This window comes from Pseudoliparis swirei, chromosome 13, assembly GCF_029220125.1.
Source record: "Pseudoliparis swirei isolate HS2019 ecotype Mariana Trench chromosome 13, NWPU_hadal_v1, whole genome shotgun sequence".
Classification (NCBI taxonomy): domain Eukaryota; kingdom Metazoa; phylum Chordata; class Actinopteri; order Perciformes; family Liparidae; genus Pseudoliparis; species Pseudoliparis swirei.
Genome location: NC_079400.1, coordinates 18995764 through 19017746, shown reverse-complemented (window position 1 = coordinate 19017746; position 21983 = coordinate 18995764). Strand labels below are relative to the sequence as shown.

At 43.8% G+C, this 21983-nt stretch overlaps 2 protein-coding genes across 5 annotated transcripts; both read left to right on the top strand.

Annotated features, from left to right (window-relative positions):
- Positions 1-290: 290 nt before the first annotated feature.
- Positions 291-14488, top strand: vps35l (VPS35 endosomal protein sorting factor like). Of its 2 annotated transcripts, none has more exons than XM_056430298.1 (30): positions 291-444; positions 1540-1639; positions 1728-1910; positions 2035-2154; positions 2236-2260; positions 3194-3273; positions 3411-3539; positions 3654-3738; positions 5188-5244; positions 5396-5492; positions 5620-5667; positions 5783-5876; positions 5956-6156; positions 6329-6375; positions 7097-7208; positions 8016-8132; positions 8458-8511; positions 8597-8677; positions 8760-8822; positions 8903-8988; positions 9101-9181; positions 9378-9441; positions 10205-10303; positions 10381-10458; positions 11024-11138; positions 11316-11455; positions 11655-11820; positions 11979-12097; positions 12182-12328; positions 12424-14488. In XM_056430298.1, the coding sequence occupies exons 1-30, from the start codon at positions 428-430 to the stop codon at positions 12520-12522; spliced, it is 2904 nt and encodes a 967-aa protein (XP_056286273.1). In that variant the 5' UTR covers positions 291-427; the 3' UTR covers positions 12523-14488. The 2 variants fall into 2 exon arrangements, with proteins under 2 accessions (XP_056286273.1, XP_056286272.1); XM_056430297.1 differs by having other exon boundaries at positions 297-444; positions 12179-12328.
- Positions 14489-15186: 698 nt separating this feature from the next.
- Positions 15187-21669, top strand: get4 (guided entry of tail-anchored proteins factor 4). Of its 3 annotated transcripts, none has more exons than XM_056430199.1 (9): positions 15187-15349; positions 16181-16259; positions 16530-16611; positions 17417-17566; positions 18117-18255; positions 18563-18703; positions 19301-19376; positions 19839-19911; positions 21028-21669. In XM_056430199.1, the coding sequence occupies exons 1-9, from the start codon at positions 15210-15212 to the stop codon at positions 21117-21119; spliced, it is 972 nt and encodes a 323-aa protein (XP_056286174.1). In that variant the 5' UTR covers positions 15187-15209; the 3' UTR covers positions 21120-21669. The 3 variants fall into 3 exon arrangements, with proteins under 3 accessions (XP_056286174.1, XP_056286175.1, XP_056286176.1); XM_056430200.1 differs by lacking the exon at positions 15187-15349 and adding an exon at positions 15581-15679; XM_056430201.1 differs by lacking the exon at positions 15187-15349 and adding an exon at positions 15726-15836.
- The last annotated feature ends 314 nt before the right edge of the window (positions 21670-21983 follow it).

Below are 21983 nucleotides of genomic sequence, written 5' to 3'. Positions count from 1 at the left end.
GTTTGCTTTTTGTAAAAGTAGCAGTGGAGAGTCAACTACCTGGTTAAATCAGTTCGCTTTATTTTATTTTGATTTAAATTAGCATGTGGTACAACTCAAAGTTCCTCACAAAAGGGTTCAGTGCCTCCAAAATAAATAATTCCAAAGTGGGACCTCCTCTTCTCCTTCTTCTACTCTTTGGGCAAACTCGCTCGAGAGCGCGCAAGGTGTCCTGGGTAATGAAGTCGTATTTTCCTTTAACGGTTTATTAAAACGTGTTTTAACGTGTGTTATAATATAATACCGTTATGTATTTACAGTATAAATCCTGGCGATGACTATAACAGTTAGTATTCAACAGGCCGCCCGTTTGAAACCGATAACGGCGCATTCACAAAAGTTGGCATAACCAGGAAGTACTGAGGTGTCATGTGACTGGAAGAAAAAGATGGCTGCTGTGCAGTGGTAAGATGTTCTTTTCTCTATTTCAGAAAACTCAACGTAGATGTTCTAAAACCGTGTGTTTTTACGGGCGACTATTAGGAACGTTTCGTGGCGTGAAAACGTGTGTTTTGCGATCTTAATTAGAATTATCTTGCTAAATTAAAAGCTCAACTTGTTTATACAGGTTATGTTAACAGGTTGTCAACATAACGTGACTAATCAGATGTCAGAATTACCAAGTGGTAATGTCCTCTATGCCTACGATTAGGTTGCATTTTGTCAAACGTTGGTGGTGTTGTGTCATTATGACAGCTGTCAGTCAGCAAACAGCATCCTCTCTATCGTGAGAGACTGAAGAAGTTTGGCATGGATTCAGTCATCCTCACCAATTTCTACAGATGCACAATAGAAAGCATCCTGACTGGGTGCATCACAGTGTGGTCTGGGAGCTGCACAGCCAAGGACCGCAAGGCCCTATGTAGTGTGGTCAGGACTGCGGAGTTCATCATCGGTAGGGAGCTCCCAGCCCTGCAGGACACATACCACACGATGCCTCAGGAAGACTGGCAGGATCCTAAAGGACTGCCATCATCCAGCCTTCAGCCTGTTCACCCCGCTGCCTTCTGGAAGGCGGTACCGTAGTATCCGGTCTCGCACACAGAGACTGGAGAACAGTTTCTTCCCGAGAGCCATCAGGCTGCTCAATGGACACTGACACACGATCGACACTTTTGCACTCGACACTTTACACTCGTCACTTTACATACACTGTCACTTTCAGCCTTGTACTTACACTTACACTTTCTATTGCACTACCTGCTTTCACTTCCTGCTACTCCCATTTGTCTGTAGTCTAGTTATTATGTGTATTATATGTATATATGTTAGTATTATGTTCAGAGTTCTTGTACAGTGTGTATGTCATGTTATGTTATATTATGTTAGGCTATGGTAGTTGTTGTGGTGCCTTGTCCTAAGAATTTCAGTGCCCAGTCTGACCCTGTGTCATTCTGTGTATCTGACAATAAAAGACTTGACTTGACTTGACTCCGACTGTCACTGTGAGCTCCTTCTGAAGGCTGATTCTGCCCTCTTGTCTGTTGTTGTTTACTAAAGGCGATCCAGCGGACGCAGCTATGACGCCGAGCTGCAGAGATGTCGTCCCGAGGCTGCTCCGGTCCACTTTGGAGACTACCATCCCCTCAAACCCATCATGGTGGACATCTTCTTGAAACTAAACCGTACGCCACTGTCGCAAAACATCACAGCTCTGACCTCCCTTTCTCCTCTCTCTTTCCGCCCAGGTGACCGACACGAAGACCCACCGCGGGGCTCGTAAAGGCAGCACCTCCTCGTCTTCCTCGTCTTCCTCCTCGGTGGCCCCGGACCCCCTCAGCTCCATGATGGATGGGACCGACCCCCTCTCCATGTTTGCGGCGGCCTCGGTCGTCGAGGCTCCCGCCATGTCGCACAGCGCCTCCACTGGGGTTTGTACCGCTGTATTCAACTCAACACATTTTAAACATCAGCACATTTGAAACGAACAATCGTCAAACTACCACACCCAGAAGTGGAAATAAGATGATATAAGGAGAGATGTTGTGCTTCCAGGACCTGGGGAGGAAGAGGAGGGAGAAGGAGGAAGAAGCGGTCGGACCAGACTTTGAACCCTGGTCGTCGAAACGCGGGGAGATCCTGGCCCGGTTCACCACCACGGAGAAGCTCTCGATTGTGAGTCGCCCTCCACCGCAACGGGAAGTCGTTCTGGTTCTTCAAACGGAAATGTGATTCCGATTCCTTTTGTCTTCACAGAATCTCTTCATGGGTTCGGACCGAGGTGAGAAACGCATTTGTATTCATCACAACTTCATTCGTACTCGGTGGACATGCGCAGTCGGCAACCGGCTGGTGAACTTAGGGGAGCGTTTAGCAGTCAGATGGGTTAAAAAATCAAACCTGAGACGGAAGGAGAGTGCTTGTTAAAATACGTCCGTGTGTTGACGGCGTGCTTTTGCTGCCCCGTGTGGCAAAAATAATCAATTAGTTTATTTTAGTTTAGTTTTAGGATCCCCTGACGTCTTTGCGGCCGCTAATCTTCCTGGAGTCCACAGAAAGGACAAAACATGCAAAAAATGACGTGAAACAAACGTTTACAAATAAGACAAACAGAATATATATATATATATTTTAAGAAGAAAAAAGTGCAGACGAGGATGTATATTGTGCAATACATCAGTAATTTATACAAAGATGGCTACAAAAGGGATGGAAAATGTCAATAAGTTGATATCAAGTGGTTGATGCCTTTTAATAGTTTTTTAAATGACAAATTATTACTTGTATAAGATACAGTGGGTACGGAAAGTATTCAGACCTCTTTGTTCCATTGCAGCCATTTGCTAAAATAAAAAAAATGACATTTTATTACTCATTAACTCAGCACCCCATTGGATAGAAAAAAACACATTTATACATTTGGAAAGAATTCTACATTTCTGTTTTTTTCTGTCCAGATGGGGTGCTGAGTGAACATTCATGAGAAATTAAATGAACTTTTTAGATTTTAGCAAATGGCTGCAATGAAACAAAGAGTGAACATTTTAAAGGGGTCTGAATACTTTCCATATATGATGAGGTAGTAAATTCCGAGCATTAATTGCACGAGGAATAACTGTACTTTGGGTAATCTTTAATAGAGCGACACAGAGTCTGTGTGTGTTATTTTTTAATCTGGTTAAACACTAACGCATCAGCGCTGCTGTCGCCGTAGGAAAAGACCCGAGTCCGGGATCCTCCGCCGTTTCCGAGAAAGTGCGGACTCGCCTGGAGGAGCTGGACGACCTGGAGGAGGTGCCTTCTAGTTCTGAATACAACATTTAAAATGTCAAATGTCCTCTTGTTACTGATGCACTTCCACTGCCTCCAAATTCACATCGATGAGTTTGAGACTGACGTGTGTGTGTGTGTGTGTGTGTGTGTGTGTTCAGGGTTCCCAGAAGGAGCTGCTGAACCTCTCCCAACAGGAGTACGCCAACCGCATCGAGGAGCTGAACCAGTCCCTGAAGGAGGCCTGGGCCTCGGATCAGAAGGTCAAAGCCCTGAAGATCGTCATCCAGGTAGAGAAACACACAGAAAATAAAGAAGAGGAAAAGAGACTTTTAATGCTCCTTTGCAGTCACGTTAACCACGCAATAAGTTAATAAACTCTGACCCGGGTTCTGTTTTCAAAGTGCTCCAAGCTGCTGTCCGACACCTCGGTGATCCAGTTCTACCCCAGCAAGTTCGTCCTCATCACGGACATCCTCGACACGTTTGGTGCGTAACGAACCCCCATAGCGCTGAGTGAAAGAAGAAAAACAGTTAAAGACTACAGTGACATTAAGAACTACAATACTCGTCACATTAAAAACTACAATACTAGTCACTTTAAAAACTACAATACTGGTCAGATTAAAAACTACAATACTAGTCACTTTAAAAACTACAATACTAGTCAGATTAAAAAGTACAATACTAGTCACTTTAAAAACTACAATAATAGTCAGATTAAAAACTACAATACTAGTCACTTTAAAAACTACAATACTAGTCAGATTAAAAACTACAATACTAGTCACTTTAAAAACTACAATACTAGTCAGATTAAAAACTACAATACTAGTCACTTTAAAAACTACAATACTAGTCACATTAAAAACTATAATACAAGTCACATTAAAAACTACAATACTAGTCACATTAAAAACTATAATACTAGTCACATTAAAAACTACAATACCAGTCACATTAAAAACTACAATACTAGTCACCTTAAAAACTACAAGACTCGTCACATTAAAAACTACAATACTCGTCAGATTAAAAACTACAAAACTAGTCAGATTAAAAACTACAATACAGGACTGTCTCAGAAAATTAGAATATTGTGATAAAGTTCTTTATTTTCTGTAATGCAATTAAAAAAACAAAAATGTCATGCATTCTGGATTCATTACAAATCAACTGAAATATTGCAAGCCTTTTATTCTTTTAATATTGCTGATTATGGTTTACAGCTTAAGAAAACTCAAATATCCTATCTCTAAATATTAGAATATCATGAAAAAGTATACTAGTAGGGTATTAAACAAATCACTTGAATCGTCTAATTAACTCGAAACACCTGGAAACACATTTTCAAATGTTTGATTTTGTTTTGCTGTTATAAATCTTTTTTTTTACTTGGTCTGAGGAAATATTCAAATTTTATGAGATAGGATTTTAGAGTTTTCTTAAGCTGTAAACCATAATCAGCAATATTAAAAGAATAAAAGGCTTGCAATATTTCAGTTGATTTGTAATGAATCCAGAATGCATGACATTTTTGTTTTTTTAATTGCATTACAGAAAATAAAGAACTTTATCACAATATTCTAATTTTCTGAGACAGTCCTGTACTAGTCACATTAAAAGCTACAATAGTTTCACACAGTTAAATCGTCGCATTAAAAACTACAATACTAGTCACTTTAAAAACTACAATACTAGTCAGATTAAAAACTACAATACTAGTCAGATTAAAAACTACAATACTAGTCAGATTAAAAACTACAATACTAGTGACATTAAAAACTACAATACTAGGCACTTTAAAAACTACAATACTAGGCACATAAAAACTACAATACTAGGCACATAAAAACCACAATACGAGTCACATTAAAAGCTACACTAGTTTCACACAGCCAGTCGTGGCGCAGCGTTCTGACTGTCGTCTCTGTGCAGGCCGGTTGGTGTACGACAGAATCTGGACCATGTGTTCTGACCCTCGACCCCTGACAGGTACGGAGAAGACTCGGGAATAAAAATCCAGTCGGATGTGATTTGAGCATTTTAATTTTTGTCTGTGTCTGGCTCATGTTCGTTTTGTCCCTTCCTCCCTTCCTCCCTTCTTCCCTTCCTCCTTTCCTCCTTCCTTCCTTCCTTCCTCCAGACTTGTTCACAGTGGATGACGTGAACGACACGGCCAAGGAGACGTGTCTCAACTGGTTCTTCAAGATCGCGTCCATCAGGGAGCTCCTGCCCCGACTGTATCCTTTCCCCACCGCCTTCCCTCTGACCCCGTGACCTCGCCTGACCTCGCCTGACCTCGCCTGACCTCACCTGACCTCACCTGGCCTTGTGTAGACATGTGACTCTTTGACCTCCGGTGAACAGATACGTCGAGGCCGCCATCCTCAAGTGCAACCGCTTCCTGAACAAATGGTTGGTTTCGCTCCGTCGTTGCATCCCAGAATTACTTTGTTTTCGGGGTTATTTTAAAGATTTGGGGCATGCGTTTGCTACAACGTAATAACAAAATAGCCCCTCCCCCTCACAGCGGTATCCCGGAGACGCTCCCTCGGCTGACGGCCATGATCCGAGGCATCGGAGACCCCCTGGTGGCGGCGTACGCCAGAGCGTACCTCTGCAGGGTGAGACGCGCTACGACACGGTCCCCCCTCACGCCTCCTCCCCGGGGAGCCAGAGGTGACGCTGCTCTGCCCCCCCCAGGTGGGCATGGAAGTGGCCCCCCACCTGAAGGAGAGCCTGAACCGCAACTTCTTCGACCTGCTGGGCAGCTTCCGGCAGATCGGCGGCGAGAGCGTCCAGCAGCAGCTGGTGCTGCAGAGGGTGGAGCTGCCCGAGTACCTGACGCTCTACTCGCCCGCCGTCAACTGGATCCTGCAGTGCATCGCCTACCGAGCTCCAGAGGCACGCGCTCACACACACACACACACACACACACACACACACACTGTTTCGCTCTGTTTGTTTTCAATCAGAAAGATATTCAAATAACGGCGTTTTTTCAAGTGGAAAAGGTCAAAAGTCCTTTCATATGGGCGGAGGCGTGTTTTTAATGCGGTTTGTGTTCCCGCCTCAGCCGCTGCTCACGGAGATGACGGACAGATGCAAGAAGCTGGGCAACAAGTGAGTGAAGACGGCATCACAGCGTGTGTGGTTCTGTGTGTGGTTCTGTGTGTGTGTGGTTCTGTGTGTGTGTGGTCTGTGTGTGTGTGGTCTGTGTGTGTGTGGTTCTGTGTGTGTGGTGTGTGTGTGTGGTTCTGTGTGTGTGTGTGTGGTCTGTGTGTGTGTGGTTCTGTGTGTGTGGTGTGTGTGTGTGGTTCTGTGTGTGTGTGTGTGTGTGGTTCTGTGTGTGTGTGGTTCTGTGTGTGTGTGGTTCTGTGTGTGTGTGTGTGGTCTGTGTGTGTGTGTGTGTGTGTGTGTGTGTGTGGTTCTGTGTGTGTGTGTGTGTGTGTGTGTGGTTCTGTGTGTGGTTCTGTGTGTGTGTGTGTGGTTCTGTGTGTGTGTGTGTGTGTGTGTACATGCATGAACACACTCGGGTTGTGACTGCGTGTGTGATTGTTTGTGGTGTTCTTCAAAGAACCTATGAAGGTGTCTCAAACAAATAAATGGTTCTTCAGTAGGTGATGGTTCTTCGTAGAACCACAGAGCCTTTTAAAGAACCATTTGTGTATGTGAGGATGTGTTTTGGTCGTAACCGGTGGACACGCGCGACCATCGTCGAGTGTTTGCAAGACCACGTTGCCGTAAACCATCGGGGCCCAGTTCACACGAGTCCAGTTTGAAGGGTCAGCTTCAACAGTTCCTGCTGTGACCACCAGAACACGGCGTGCTCATGTTCCCACAGTGCTTTGCTGCTGAACTCCGTCATGAGGGCCTTCAGGCCGGAGTTCGTCGCCGCCAGAGCCACCGACTTCATCGGCATGATCAAGGACTGCGACGAGGCCGGATTCCCAAAGGTCAGAGGTCACCGACACGCTGAACACGTCCTGTGAATGTGTGAAGAGATGACGGCAAACTACGGAGATCCTGAAACTGTAGACAGAACGAGGTGTCTGAAGCTGTGTGTCCTCTCTCTGTGTCCTCCCTCTGTGTCCTCTCTCTGTGTCCTCTCTCTCTGTGTCCTCTCTCTGTGTCCTCTCTCTCTGTGTCCTCTCTCTGTGTCCTCTCTCTCTGTGTCCTCTCTCTGTGTCCTCTCTCTCTGTGTCCTCTCTCTCTGTGTCCTCTCTCTGTGTCCTCTCTCTCTGTGTCCTCTCTCTGTGTCCTCTCTCTGTGTCCTCTCTCTGTGTCCTCTCTCTGTGTCCTCTCTCTGTGTCCTCTCTGTGTCCTCTCTCTCTGTGTCCTCTCTCTGTGTCCTCTCTCTGTGTCCTCTCTCTGTGTCCTCTCTCTGTGTCCTCTCTCTGTGTCCTCTCTCTGTGTCCTCTCTCTGTGTCCTCTCTCTGTGTCCTCTCTCTCTGTGTCCTCTCTCTGTGTCCTCTCTCTGTGTCCTCTCTCTGTGTCCTCTCTCTGTGTCCTCTCTCTGTGTCCTCTCTCTCTGTGTCCTCTCTCTCTGTGTCCTCTCTCTCTGTGTCCTCTCTCTGTGTCCTCTCTCTGTGTCCTCTCTCTCTGTGTCCTCTCTCTCTCTGTGTCCTCTCTCTCTCTGTGTCCTCTCTCTCTGTGTCCTCTCTCTCTCTCTCTCTCTCTCTCTCTCTGTGTCCTCTCTCTCTCTGTGTCCTCTCTCTCTCTGTGTCCTCTCTCTGTGTCCTCCCTCTGTGTCGTCTCTCCAGCATCTGCTGTTCGGGTCTCTGGGTCGTAGTCTGGCCTGCGCCGACCCCCCAGAACCCGAAAGGCTGGCGATCCTCAACGAGGCCTGGAAGGTCGTCACCAAAGTCCGCAGCCCCCAGGTATGACGAGGTGTGTGAGTGTGTGTGTCTGTGTGTGTGCCCGTGTGTGCGTGTGTGTGTGGTTCTGTGTGTGTCTGTGTGTGTGCCCGTGTGTGCGTGTGTGGTTCTGTGTGTGTGTGTTTGTGTGTGTCTGTGTTTGTGTGTGTCTTCTTTTGTTGAAATTTTGATTTTTGTGAAGTATTGCTGATCGAAATAAACTAAACTAAAAAAAAATTTTTTAGAGTGTGTGTGTGTGTGGTTCTGTGTGTGTGTGTGTGCTTCTGTATGTGTGTGTGCCCGCATGAACACACTCATGTTGTGACTGTGCGTTGTTTGTCGTCTTCAGGACTACGTCATCTGCGCTGAGATCTGGGTGGAGTTCACCTGCCGACACTTCTCCGTGAGTAAAGCGCCGGAGGGAGGCGGAGTCACTCAGAGTAGTGAAAGGTCACGTGACTCTCTCTCTCTCTCTCTCGCTCCTCCAGAAACGCGAGGTGAACACCGTCCTGGCCGACGTCATCAAACACATGACCCCCGACCGGGCGTTCGAGGACGCTTACCCTCAGGTCAGCGGCTCATTGGCTCACCGGGCCTCGTTGTCCCGCCTCCTGCCGGGCGCTGACTCTTTGTTTGTGTTCTGCGACCCAGCTGCAGTCGGTGATCAGGAAGATCCTCACCTACTTCCACGACTTCTCCATCCTCTTCTCCATGGTGAGCCGACCGCCGCCTTCCAGATGTAAACGCTCCCCGGAGGCCTGAAATAAGAGGCCTTCTCATCCTGTCGCCCACAGGAGCGCTTCCTGCCGTTTCTAGACATGTTCCAGAAGGACAGCGTGAGGGTGGAGGTGTGCCGATCCATCATGGAGATCTTCATCAGGTCAGAGCCACCGCGGAGACGGAGTTTTAAAGAATGAGAGGTTTCTGCTTTGTGACTCATGTGTTCATAGAAAGTTAAATGTCGGACTTCTAATTGGTCCGATCTGTCGCAGACACCAGGAAGAGCCCAGCAGAGACCCGGTCATCCTCAACGCCATGTTGCACATCTGCAAGACCATGCACGACTCTGTCAAGTAGGTTATTTGTGTGTGTGTGTGTGTGTGTAGTTGTGAATTTTGTAATTGTTTCAAGAATCATTTTTTTCATCGATTTTTAAACACTTTATTTTGTCCTTTTTAGTTTGAGTCCTTTTGAATGTAGATTTGTGAATGTGGACAGATCTGAACTCTGACTCTTCGCTCCCTCTGCTGGTGGCTCTCTGTATTGCAGCGCTCTCACTCTTGAGGACGAGAAAAGATCTTTGGCTCTGCTGATCATCGGCTTCATCCGCATGGTGAGACTCCTCGGGCTTCTGCGGAAATGAGCGTATTCAGCTGCGAATGAATATCGAACTGACTTAAATAAACTACGCTTGTGTTCATGGAAATGAAGAAACCTGTCACTGAGTACAAATTTAAAATGTATATATATATATATATTATTTTTACAATTGAGCTCTATAGAGCTTGGTAGCAAAATGGTTAGATTGCATGCTTATAACTGCATGTCATCTCTCCCCCCATCTCTACACTGTCAGTGGTCAAATAAAGGTGAAAATGTGCTCCCCCTCCCTAAAAAAATTATATATATATATTATTTTATACTAATATTTTATTATAATATATATATTGTTGTATATATTTAAAATATATATATATTTTATTATACATATAACATTATTTGTTCATACAGATAATATATATATATATTTAATTCATTTTGGAATGTATAATAATTCTATTTTTATTATTATATATATATATAATATTTTTTATGTATATACAATTGATTATCTTACATATATATTATGAATTTATATATATAAATATATTATATATATAAATAATATTATTGATATATATATATAAATGTTTTTTATAATTTATATATATATATATATATATATATAAATAACACTATAAGAAGATAATGGAGCTAAATGGTCTTAAAATATGTCTAAATGGCACCTAAGAATAAAACTATACAAATAAATATTTCTTTTTTTCTTTCTGTCTTGACACCTGATTCTGTCTCCGTGTCCCCATCGTTGTGTTCAGGTGTCTTTTGGACGGGACTTCGAGCAGCAGTTGAGTTTCTGCGTGGAGGCCCGAGCCACCTTCTGTAACCTGGAGTCGGTGCTGGTGCAGCTTATTCACGTCAGTATAAAATAAAAAAAGTATTTATTTACATGTTCAATTCAACACGCGAGCAACATCCTCACTGTCGCCTCCAGACGGTGAACCAGCTGGCGATGGAGACCAGCCGGGTGATGAGAGGGAGCCACTCCCGCAAAACGGCGGCCTTCGTCAGGGTGAGTGGACGAAGCCGAGAGCGTCTGATCACAGCGGGCCACCGTACGGTCCCGAGTAACATGTCGGATGCCTTTTGACTCGAGGACGGTCAGGGTCCGTACGGTCATGGAAAACCTGGAAAAGTCAGGAAATTTGTAAATGGTTATTTCCAGACCTTGAAAAAGTCATGGGAAGAAAAAAAAACATCCCAAAAGTTTTGGAAAAGTCATGAAGATGTGTTTTATTCATATGTTTATTTATGAGTTTTAAGTGATTAATATGCTTTTAAAAGACGCTCAAAATATAAGCCGGCATACGCTCTTTTTATACATTTTCCGCGCTGCAAGTGAACGCACCTAAACAGAAAAGACATGAATGTTTTATTCTTTTAATCTAAATTATTGTCTCTAATTCATTTGAGTCATTTAAGGTTATAGACTGTATGCTTTGGAATTATCATTGTTACTTTAAATACGACATTTTCAAAAAAGTTTGGTCATGGAAATTTGGTTTAAAGTCGTGGAAACCCATCAACCTGCGTATGAACTCTGACGGGTGTCCTTCCTCTCCTCCTCCTCCTCTCAGGCGTGCGCCGCCTACAGTTTCATCACCATCCCGTCTCTCAGCAGCATCTTCAGCCGTCTCAGCCTCTACCTGCTGTCCGGCCAGGTCGCGTTGGCCAATCAGTGTCTCTCCCAGGGTGAGCGGCGGCGGCAATTTTAGGCAACGTTTCATTCAATTTATCGGCAATTCTTCACGTTCTTTTCCTGTCATCTCCAATCCGTTCCTCTCCTCCTTTTTGTTTCCTTTCCATCTCCTCTCCTTGTTACCTCCCTTCCCCTCGTGCCTCTCTCCATCCTCCCTGACGCACCTCCAGCGGACGCTTTCCTGAAGGCGGCGGTCGGTCTCCTCCCGGAGGTTCCTCGCTCCATCAGCGTCGAGGGGAAACTTCGCCCGTCAGAGAGCTTCCTGATGGACTTCATCAACAACTTTCTGTCCACCCTGCTGGTCGTCCCGGTAACAAGACCCGCCTCCCTCGTTCTTTTTAGGAGAGAAATGTGACGGGGAAAAAATCATCTGGAGCGAAAAAAACAAACAAACAAAGCTCAGTGAGGAGTTTTGACGTGTGTGTGAATCGAAGGAGATGAAGTACACAACCAACAGCCAAATCTCCTTAACACTGTGTGTGTGTGTGTGTGTGCGTGTGTGTGTTCAGGACCATCCAGAGCACGGCGTGCTCTACCTAGTCCGCGGTTTGCTCAACATGGTCCAGGATTACACGTGGGAGGACAACAGCGACGCCAAGATGCGGGTCTACATCAGCGCGCTGCCCCTGCTGGCTGCCATGAGCCAGGAGAGCTACCTCTACTCCATCCCTAAAGGTACACACACACACACACACACACACACTAACACACACAGAATGAGAATATCTCCTGTTAAAGGCTCTGCTGTTCGTCTTCTCCCATGTTGCAGTGGTGCATAGAGAGGTCATTATTTATTTTATGTGATCTTTTTTTGTTGTCTTTACTTGTCCTAGTGGACTCCAACGAGACGCTTTATGGAGGAGACCCCAAGTTTCTATCGGAGATCAACAAGCTGTCCGAGACTCTGGTCGGACAGATCCTGGACCACCTGAAGACCCTCGGTCGGGACGAGGTGAGGCACCGGCGTCCTTCTTTTATTTATTCATCAGAAGTATGATTTCTATCCGATGACGTTGGTCCGGCCCTCTCGCAGCAGAGCACGCGGCGTCAAGGAGCGCTGGCCTTCTCCCTGTTCGGCGTGTTGCTGGCTCACGGAGACCTGAGGAACAACAAGCTGAGCCAGCTGGCTGTCAACCTGTGGAACCTCAGCCACAAACACGGCTACTGCGAGACTCGAGTCTCGGTGAGTTCACGTCCCACAGTGGTCCAGAATATACACAGTCTCGTTAATTCCGGTGAATGCAGCCCGTCTCCTCCTCTCTCTCTCTCTCTCTCCAGGTTCGAACCCTGGAATGCATCAAACACCAGGCCCGGCAGGCCGACATGACCCACCTGTCGGACACGGTCCAGAGACTCGCCCTTCAGTCCCGCACCTGAAACCTCCTGTATCATGTTTGTGTAAATAAAAGAGAAGCAGAAGCAGACGGAAGAAGAAACCAATTTAGTTTGCGTCTTCTGGAATACGATTAGATTTTGCATTCGGCTCTGAATTATTACGATTTAGTTTTGACCGTTTCAAATAAACCTAATTACATCAATTATAGACTGAAGTTACAGAAAGTTATTCTTGTGCCACAATTCTTTGTTAATGCCATTGTCAAGCCTAATAATAGTAAATAACTACTTGCACATTGTTTTCTATATATATATATTATATATATATATATACACAATACCTAATGTTCATGTGCATTGTATATAACATGTGAGTGTAAGAAAGTACAAGTAAGGGGTCATGTTTATATTTATTGTTGAAAAGATTTGCAGCATCAAGAATGAGTTCATATCTGTTTGGTGTAAAGCCTCAAAAATAAGCGTGTCATTAATGTGTATCAGTGTTATACCGAATCAATGGAATACAATTATAATGAAGTAGTTACATGTTATTACAGTAGCCCGTCGTCATAGGGAGAGCGGGGTAATGTGGGACATCGGGTAATGTGAGACACCCCCTGTATCTAGGCAAAGGAACCCATTTGTGGTAATGTGAGAATTATGTTTTCAAGCCCCTCCCATTCCCCCCTTGCCATGAAAAAGAAGTGGTGCTGGTGCTGTGTTAAGTATGTTTTTTCACAAAAATTAGTTTTTTGCATGTAAAAGTAAATTTTCCTGCTGTGAACTAAATCAACTTTTGTGTCAAAACAAATTGATTTAGGTAGAAAACCATATATCATACATGTCGATGAACCTCTAACATATACAACCATGTGATTGATGCGAGCTGAAGATTAGCCTGAATGGCTAAGATATGTTGTTTTTTCTCAAATAGTGGCTGTGGGGTAAAGTGAGACAAATGTTATGGGGTAAAGTGAGACAGTTTACCCCAAGTTAAGTTTAGTCTTAAAGATATTTGAGTGTAATATTACATTAATTATGTTGTATTTGTAATATCATAAACATTGTAGGAAAGCCATCATGCCAAGAAACGACACCAGGAAGACAACATGGGGCCAAACACCCCTTGCAGAGATGGAGAGTGCAGCCGCTGAGGTCATGCAAGGACATGCACTACCGTTCAAAAGTTTGGGGTCACTTAGAAATGTATTTATTTTTCAAAGAAAAGCACTGTTTTTTCAATAAAGATAACATTAATCATAAATACCCTCTATACATTGTTAATGTGGTAAATGACTATTCTAGGTGGAAACGTCTGGTTTCTAATGAAATATCTCCATAGGTGTAGAGAGGCCCATTTCCATCAACGATCACTCCAGTGTTCTAATGGTACATTTGCTAATCGCCTTAGAAGACTAATGTCTGATTAGAAAACCCTTGTGACATTATGTTAGCACAGCTGAAAACAGTTATGCTGGTGATATAAGCTATACAACTGGCTTTCCTTACTACTTCAAATGTTAATCATTATTTCTAACCTTGTCAATGTCTTGACTATATGTTCTATGAAATGTTCAATTCATTTATAAATAAAAGTGAGTTTTCATGGAAGACACGAAATTGTCTGGATGACCCCAAACTTTTGAACGGTAGTGTAAGTCCTTAAGAAAAGCTGGAAGGGATAGAAATATTGACAAGACAACCCTCGAAAGATTTATAAAGAAAAATAGAAAGGGGAAGTAAAATCAGTATCCTGGGGTGCAGTAGCTGAGGCAAAGAGAATATTTACAGATGAGATGGAGGAGGAGCAAACACTTGAAACAACGAGCTGACCAGTTCCATGGCCTTGCTCCCGTTGATTGCCGTGAACTGGCATATGAGTTCTAATCTAACTGGTTCTATCTGTCATTTGATTGTTAATTAAAACATTTTGCATTATATTTTGTTGTAGCTATAGGATTTTGTTCGGAGTTACTTTCAAGTGTTTAAATAAATGTGCTTAATTGATCTTAATCTCCATGATTCTATTACTAGTCCGATATTAGTTTTGGAATGTGTAGTTGTCAATCTAGCTGTCAGGATTGTAACTATTACAACATGTGTTGTTATGGTAGTTTTAAAATGGAAAAAGTAAGTGGATCACTTTACCCCCTTGATTTCTCAGGTCTGTCTCACTTTACCCCTAAGCTGGGGTAAAGTGAGACACAAGACCACTTTTTTTTAAACAATCATATTTTCACTGCCCTTTGTCCAAAAGACATTCTGATAACGTACATTGCGAGGTAACATCCTGAATTAATGGGAAATGTGTACGTTTTACTAATATATCATTTAAGCTCGCCTAGAGGGGAGCAAATGTAAAAAGTGTATCACATTACCCCGCTCTCCCTACATCTCATCAATATGCCATGCTGAATAAAGAACGCGTTTCTAAATCACCTTAATTTTTTGATTAGAAGACATTAATCGTGGTTTACGGTGTGAATTCCGCTAAAATTGTACGAAAAATAGTCCCATGTTTTTAAAACTTTATTTTACAAAACCCCTTATGATATGGTGCCTTCAGGGCCCATGTATGTTGCCGTCGCAAGGCTTCATGGCGTGTGTGGTTCCTCCCAACCGAATAACCGCAACACGCCGGCTACGGCGAGCGAGGAGGGTCTGTTTTGTTTATATTTTTCCGGTTCCCCACTGGAGGCACTTGGCTCGAGCGCTGCTGCGGAGCAACGATGTCGGAGCAGGAGTCTCTGAGGTGCTCCAGTGCCAGAAACCGTGGAGGCGTCCAGAGGGTGGAAGGAAAACTGCGCGCCAGCGTAGAAAAAGGAGATTATTATGAAGCACATCAGATGTACAGGACTTTATTTTTTAGGTAAGCCTTCGTTTCGTGGTAATAGGTGCAGTTGTAGCTGTCAGTTGGGCTTTTGGGCCTATCTGTTCCAGATCCTTCTACTGTCAACCTTGCTTATGCGCCTGTCCGTTTGTGATTGGCTGAACTCACCGAGGACCCGCCCACTCATCGTGGTCCGTGATTCTGTGTGAACAGTCGTCCTGTCAAATCAAAGATCGCATAACGGCCAGCTAGCTAGCGCTAGTTAGCTAGCTAGCGACGTGTTTTAGCAACACAACTAATGATGGCCGAAGCAGAGTTAACGGGCCTGTTGGTACAAGACAGTCAACGCGTTTGTGGAAAGTATACTTGGCATGTAATCCTAAATTAACAGGATATAGCGGGTAACTGCATTTTTAATGTGTGTAGAAGCTGTCCAGCTGTGTTAGCATCGAGCCAGCTAGCCGCACACTGCACCGCCGTGGTCCGGACTATGATGCTTCACGTTACACATGTTTCCTCCTGCCTGGTATATTTATGTATATATTTGACTGTTTCTGCCTGAAGCATAGTTTAGTGAAGAATATGCTAAGTTATAAATCCGCCTTCGGATTCAGAGTTTGAGTTAGTTCACCTTCTACTTATTCGCCATTGTCTAACAGTTTATAATTGCCATATTATCTCCTGAAATCCTCTCGTACAGGAAAACGATGCTGCAGATGAAGTGTGGTCTTCAAGAAAGTTGTTGTATACATTTCACATTGACAGCTTGTTTTGGATCTCTAGGTAAAGCCAGCGTGCGTGTTTCGTGTCTTGCTGTCCAATGCGGGTCTTTGGGTGATGCTCGTGTCTAACACACCTGTCCTCCATCAGGTACATGTCACAGGCGAAACATGCTGAGGCCAGGGAGCTGATGCACAATGGCGCTCTACTCTTCTTCAGCTATAACCAGGTACATGCTCCTCGAGATGTCTGCTCGATTAGCTTAGGGTCAATGTAAAGTGTGCACATTGTTTATGTAGCTAAACACTCCAGATAGGGCACTAGTGATGTCATGTTTTAAATGGTTAGATGTCAGTTTGCTAAGTTGAGTGATGAATTCATCATTGCTCATTTTGAGTAAGCTTGAGCTCCCGTCCCCCAATCGCTTTTGCAAAAATACCCAATTCTTTTGAACATATGGATTTAAAGATACACTTTAATTGTGTTTTATCATCTCCAGCAAAACAGTGCAGCAGACCTGTCCATGCTGGTGCTGGAGGTGTTGGAGAAATCTGAGACAAAAGTTGAAGACGGAATATTAGGTAAGTGGGAGCCGTTAAAAGAGACTGAATCCCCTAATAGACTACTTGTGCTAAACTTATATTTTTGTAAGATTGGATAGTTTCTTCGTATGTTGTGCTTTTATAACTGTTGTCCTCTTATTGTGTGAAACGGTCATGTCTATGTCAGCGGGGTTGAGAAATGTTCCCTTCTATTGCACCTGAAAGATGCAATATTCAGCTATATTATGGAAGTGACTATTGCTTAACAAGTGTCAATGTTGACATGTATCAAGATAATCTCTACATTAAACAATATACATTATTTACAGTATGTCCTGATCAATTCAATTCAGTTTATTTGTATAGCCCAATTTCACAAATTACCAATTTGTCTCGGAGTGCTTTACAATCTGTACACATAGACATCCCTGCCCCAAAACCTCACATCGGACCAGGAAAAACTCCCAAATAACCCTTCAGGGGGAAAAAAAGGGAAGAAACCTTCAGGAGAGCAACAGAGGAGGATCCCTCTCCAGGATGGACAGAACAATAGATGTAATGTGACCAGAAGGACAGATTTAGAGTTTAAATACATTCAATGAATGTGACAGAGAGTATGAATAGTTCATAGTAGGCATATTCCACGATGGAGACCTCCACGATCCATCAGGCAGATGGCGGTAGAGAGGACGATCAATAGTAACAGATTTGTTTGGGACATCTCTAGTCTGATACTGCAGCATTTAAACATTCTGAGAAGACGTCCTTTTACAAGGAGGGGCAGTGACATGACTTCCTCTGATGCTGTTGGGGTTGTTTGTGTTTACATCTGTGATTGTTGCAGAAAGCCTGGCGAAGCTGTTCAGCCGGATGGACCAAAACTCTCCAGAGAGAGTTGCATTTGTGTCCAGAGCGTTGAAATGGTCCACAGGAGGCTCCGGCAAGTTGGGTCACCCAAAACTACACCAGCTGCTAGCTGTCACCTTGTGGAAAGGTAATTAATAACTTAATTAGTTCATTAAATGTAGAAGATAACACATTCGGCACACTCGGGCCGCCCATGTGGAATCAGCAGGCTGTCTTAAAGTGGCAGTGCGTAACGCCCGGAGACGGCAGCCTCGAAACCCCGCCCCTTTCGGGGGGGGAGGGTCCCCAAATGTGACTTTGAGGCACATCTACCCTCTTGCATGCAGAGAGGTAAACAGGGAAGAGATGCTTAGTGCAAACGGAGGCGTAAAAAACGCCCTTGTGGCCTCATCGTGAAACAATGTTTAAAAAATATCAAATAAAAACATGCATCCAAGTGTGTGTGTGACGGAGGAATGTTGCTGCACACGAACCATGAGGCTGAAGAGCTCCTCTGGTCACTGCGCTCCTCCCCGGTTCCCAGTTGAGCAGGAGAGACGAGGCTCAGCTTCTCTACGTTAACGGGGTCTTCTGTCCGCCAAAGAGTCATCGTGTTCCCAAGCTGCCGTGTTCCTGCGTGAAAGTTGATGTCTTAACTTTTTTAAAGGATTGAATACAAGGAACATTTGTGTCTCCAGAGCAAAACTACAGTGAGTCTCGTTACCACTTCCTGCATTCTTCTGACGGCGAAAGCTGCGCGAAGATGCTGGTGGAGTACTCGTCGTCACAGGGCTTCCGCAGCGAGGTCGACATGTTTGTGGCGCAGGCCGTCCTACAGTGAGTCCAACGGCAATATTTGATTTTGCTGTCGTCGCGAAGTTGAAATCGCCTCCGATGTTGGATTCGGATTCAACTTGGCGACTGTAATCTGAGCTTTCTGTTGGTCTGTCTGGGTGCTGATGTGTCCTCCCCAGCGTGTCTCGTATTCATCGTCTGTCAGCGGCTTCTTTGAACTGCCTCTTTCTCTTTTCCTTCATCCTCTGTGTCACATTTTCGTTCCCCATCTTCTCCTTTTTGTCTTTACCCGCCGTCCCTTTTTTATATATTTCTGTCCTTATTTCTTTTCTTTTCCTCCACCCTTCAGGTTCCTCTGCTTAAAGAACAAAAATGGCGCGTCTGTAGTGTTCAGCGCGTACACAGAGAAACACCCGTCCATAGAGAAGGGCCCTCCCTTCGTCCAGCCTCTACTAAACTTTATCTGGTTTCTGCTGCTGGCAGTGGATGGGTGAGTGTGATGTATTGTGTGAACGCACAGGAACCATATAGATGTAGTATTATTATTATTATTATGATGACCTCGATGTCTTCTGTTGTAAAACTACCGACACCTCAGCTAGCGCATTGACTTCCTACTGCGGCATTAATCACATTTAATTGACAAATTGTGTACACGATGTAAACAAAGACAACGAGACTTCATGTAGGATAACATATACAACATTGTCTGAGCCGCTGCACTATGGAGGACTTAAGGACACATAAATGTCACGCATAAATAAATGAAGAAATGTAGAAATATATTTATTTAATAATATCCTGTTTAGGTATAACTTATAATTATGTATTCTTGTATTTATTTAAGCATTTAATTATTTATTCTTGTATTTATTTATACATTTATTTAAGCATTTATGTATTTATTCCTGTATGTATTTATTCATACATTTATTTAAGTATTTATTCCTATATTTAGTCATTTATTTATTGATACTTAAGACATGTTAAGTCCTCCATACTGCAGAGCTCGTTCTTCTCCTCTACATCCACTGTCTGTTTGCTAATGTACAGTATTTAAAAACTCTCATTCTCTTTGTTTCTTTAGGGGTAAATTAACAGTTTTCACAGTGTTATGCGAGCAATATCAGCCTTCCCTGAAGAGGGACCCCATGTATAATGAGGTGAGTGTTAAGCAAACGCCTGGATGCCCAGGTATTTACTCCCATTATTCACATACATTATAAGTTTAAACTTCAGTAACGGGACTGCAGCTGCAATTCACCATGTGACTGAATAATAATAGTAATAATAAGGTCTTTCTGTGTGTTGCGTTTTCCTTTTGTTTATGTTTCTGGAACTGCATATTGATATTTATTGAACTGATATTTGCCTATATAGCTGTAAATGTAAGTAAGCAGGATGTTTATGTTTGAGTCAGTCGAGGCTGTTCTCTCAGTATTGTGTCAGTTTGGCTGGTTTATCCGTAACAGTGTGTTCTTTAACAACCGGCATGTGTCCCTCCCTTCACTCTCGACTAGAGAGGGGACAGAACTACAGCCGGAGACATTTCTGTTGCGTCCCTGTCTTATTCACAACTCTGTCTTCCTCTTCCTCCTCCTTCGGACAACCTCCTGGCGCCTCAGTATCTCGACAGAATAGGACAGGTTTTCTTTGGTGTTCCACCTAAACAGTCCCCATCCTACGGAGGACTGATAGGTGAGAGAACCAAGACTTTGTCCATACGGGCAGAGCGCACTCTGAATTTAACGTTGTGCTCCCTGTATGATCTCATCACTGTTTCATCACATCTTTAAACCCTCAGGTGTTACAGATCACGTGTGCTGCATGCAACGTGTTAGACACGCGTATATCGACATATGACGGTTTATTATAGGCGTTAAATAATTAGTTTGACTTTTTGGGAGAAATGCTCATTTTCTTTCTTGCTAAACGATAGATGGAAGATTCCTCTCATGTCTGTAAGGAAAATATGGAGCTAAATATTCTCACTGGACTGGGGGACCCTGGGGGACCCGTAGCTTCTGTCTGCTGGCTCCAGCGATGGGTGGTCTCTATACGTTTCACTACCGACATGAGAGAATCCTCTCATCTCACACTCTGCAAGAAACTCAATGTGTGTGTGTGTTTCTCCAAATGTTTAAACCTTCCCTTTTCAAATGCTAAATCTAATATACAGGACTGTCTCAGAAAATTAGAATATTGTGATAAAGTTCTTTATTTTCTGTAATGCAATTAAAAAAACAAAAATGTCAATTCTTCTGATTCATTACAAATCAACTGAAATATTGCAAGCCTTTTATTCTTTTAATATTGCTGATTATGGCTTACAGCTTAAGAAAACTCTAAAATCCTATCTCATAAAATTTGAATATTTCCTCAGACCAAGTTAAAAAAAAGATTTATAACAGCAAAACAAAATCAAACATTTGAAAATGTGTTTCCAGGTGTTTCGAGTTAATTAGACGATTCAAGTGATTTGTTTAATACCCTACTAGTATACTTTTTCATGATATTCTAATATTTAGAGATAGGATATTTGAGTTTTCTTAAGCTGTAAGCCATAATCAGCAATATTAAAAGAATAAAAGGCTTGCAATATTTCAGTTGATTTGTAATGAATCCAGAATGCATGACATTTTTGTTTTTTTAATTACATTACAGAAAATAAAGAACTTTATCACAATATTCTAATTTTCTGAGACAGTCCTGTATATATATATATATTTTTTTTTTACGGATCTGCATGGCGTGATGTTGTCCAGTGTCTTGTATCCTTGTATGCACAGCGTGACGATGACTGTCGTCCTGCAGGAAACCTGCTGAACAGCCTGATGGGGTCGGGCGAGGAGGACGACACAGGCGAAGAAGCCCAGGAGGACAGCAGCCCCATCGAGTTGGACTGAGCCCCCCCCACCCCAAAAAAACCAACACACACACAACCTAAACAAAATGCTGAAGCCCTCCTCTGCTTCCCCTCCACAGCGAGTGTCGGCGATGCCGCTGGTCCATGTTTTCAGAGGCGCGCCGGTTTCCAAAAATACATCCCTTCCCAGTCTTAAAATCAGAGCAAGTATCAGGCTGCTCCCCCCAGCAGTGGACTGTCTGCGCCAAACTGCAAACTCTTCCCATGTTGAATTATTATCTTTTATTTGAATCATCACTTTAGTTAGTGGGACTCTTGCTCTCGGTTTAGGGTGTATGACTTGTTTGTTTTTTTAAACGAGACATAACAAACTGCCACTTGCTCCAAAGAGAAGAGGAAGGTTGGAGAGGACGTCCCCCCCCCCCCCCTCTTCATAGTGACGTCGACATCATTACGAAGACGGTCTAGTCAACGCGCTACAAGTATTCAAAAGTGTTGTCGACACACAGAGCGTCACCGCAGCCACGCGTTGCTGCATCTCTCAGCAACTTTCTTGTTTAAAAAAATAAACAGTGGTAAATTGAATTGTACTTGTAGTCGACGGCGTTCCTCATCTCTTCGTCCTTTTTGTTTTTTTTAGCATTATGGACAAAAAGACACAAGTCCTGTAAGTCATCACAGCTCAGACTGCACCTTTAATCTGCTCCACGCCTCCTCCGCTCATCGGTGTGGAGTTAAGGAGCCGCTGGGCACTGACACAGTAGAGCCCCTCGTGGAGCCCCTCGTAGAGCCCCTCGTAGAGCTCCTCGCGGAGCCCCTCGTGGAGCCCCTCGTAGAGCCCCGCTCTGCTGAGCGCTCGCTGAACTGCTGCCGCGTGCGTCCCCGAGAGGAATGGCGTCCGCGA

Coding starts and splice junctions, on each gene's coding strand:
- vps35l (XM_056430297.1), top strand. Junction 3,274..3,410: donor AGCTGGACGACCTGGAGGAG/GTGCCTTCTAGT, acceptor GTGTGTGTTCAG/GGTTCCCAGAAGGAGCTGCT. Junction 8,133..8,457: donor CCAAAGTCCGCAGCCCCCAG/GTATGACGAGGT, acceptor TGTCGTCTTCAG/GACTACGTCATCTGCGCTGA.
- get4 (XM_056430199.1), top strand. CDS start 15,210: ATGTCGGAGCAGGAGTCTCTGAGGTGCTCCAGTGCCAGAAACCGTGGA. Junction 16,260..16,529: donor TCTTCTTCAGCTATAACCAG/GTACATGCTCCT, acceptor TATCATCTCCAG/CAAAACAGTGCAGCAGACCT. Junction 19,912..21,027: donor ATCCTACGGAGGACTGATAG/GTGAGAGAACCA, acceptor GTCGTCCTGCAG/GAAACCTGCTGAACAGCCTG.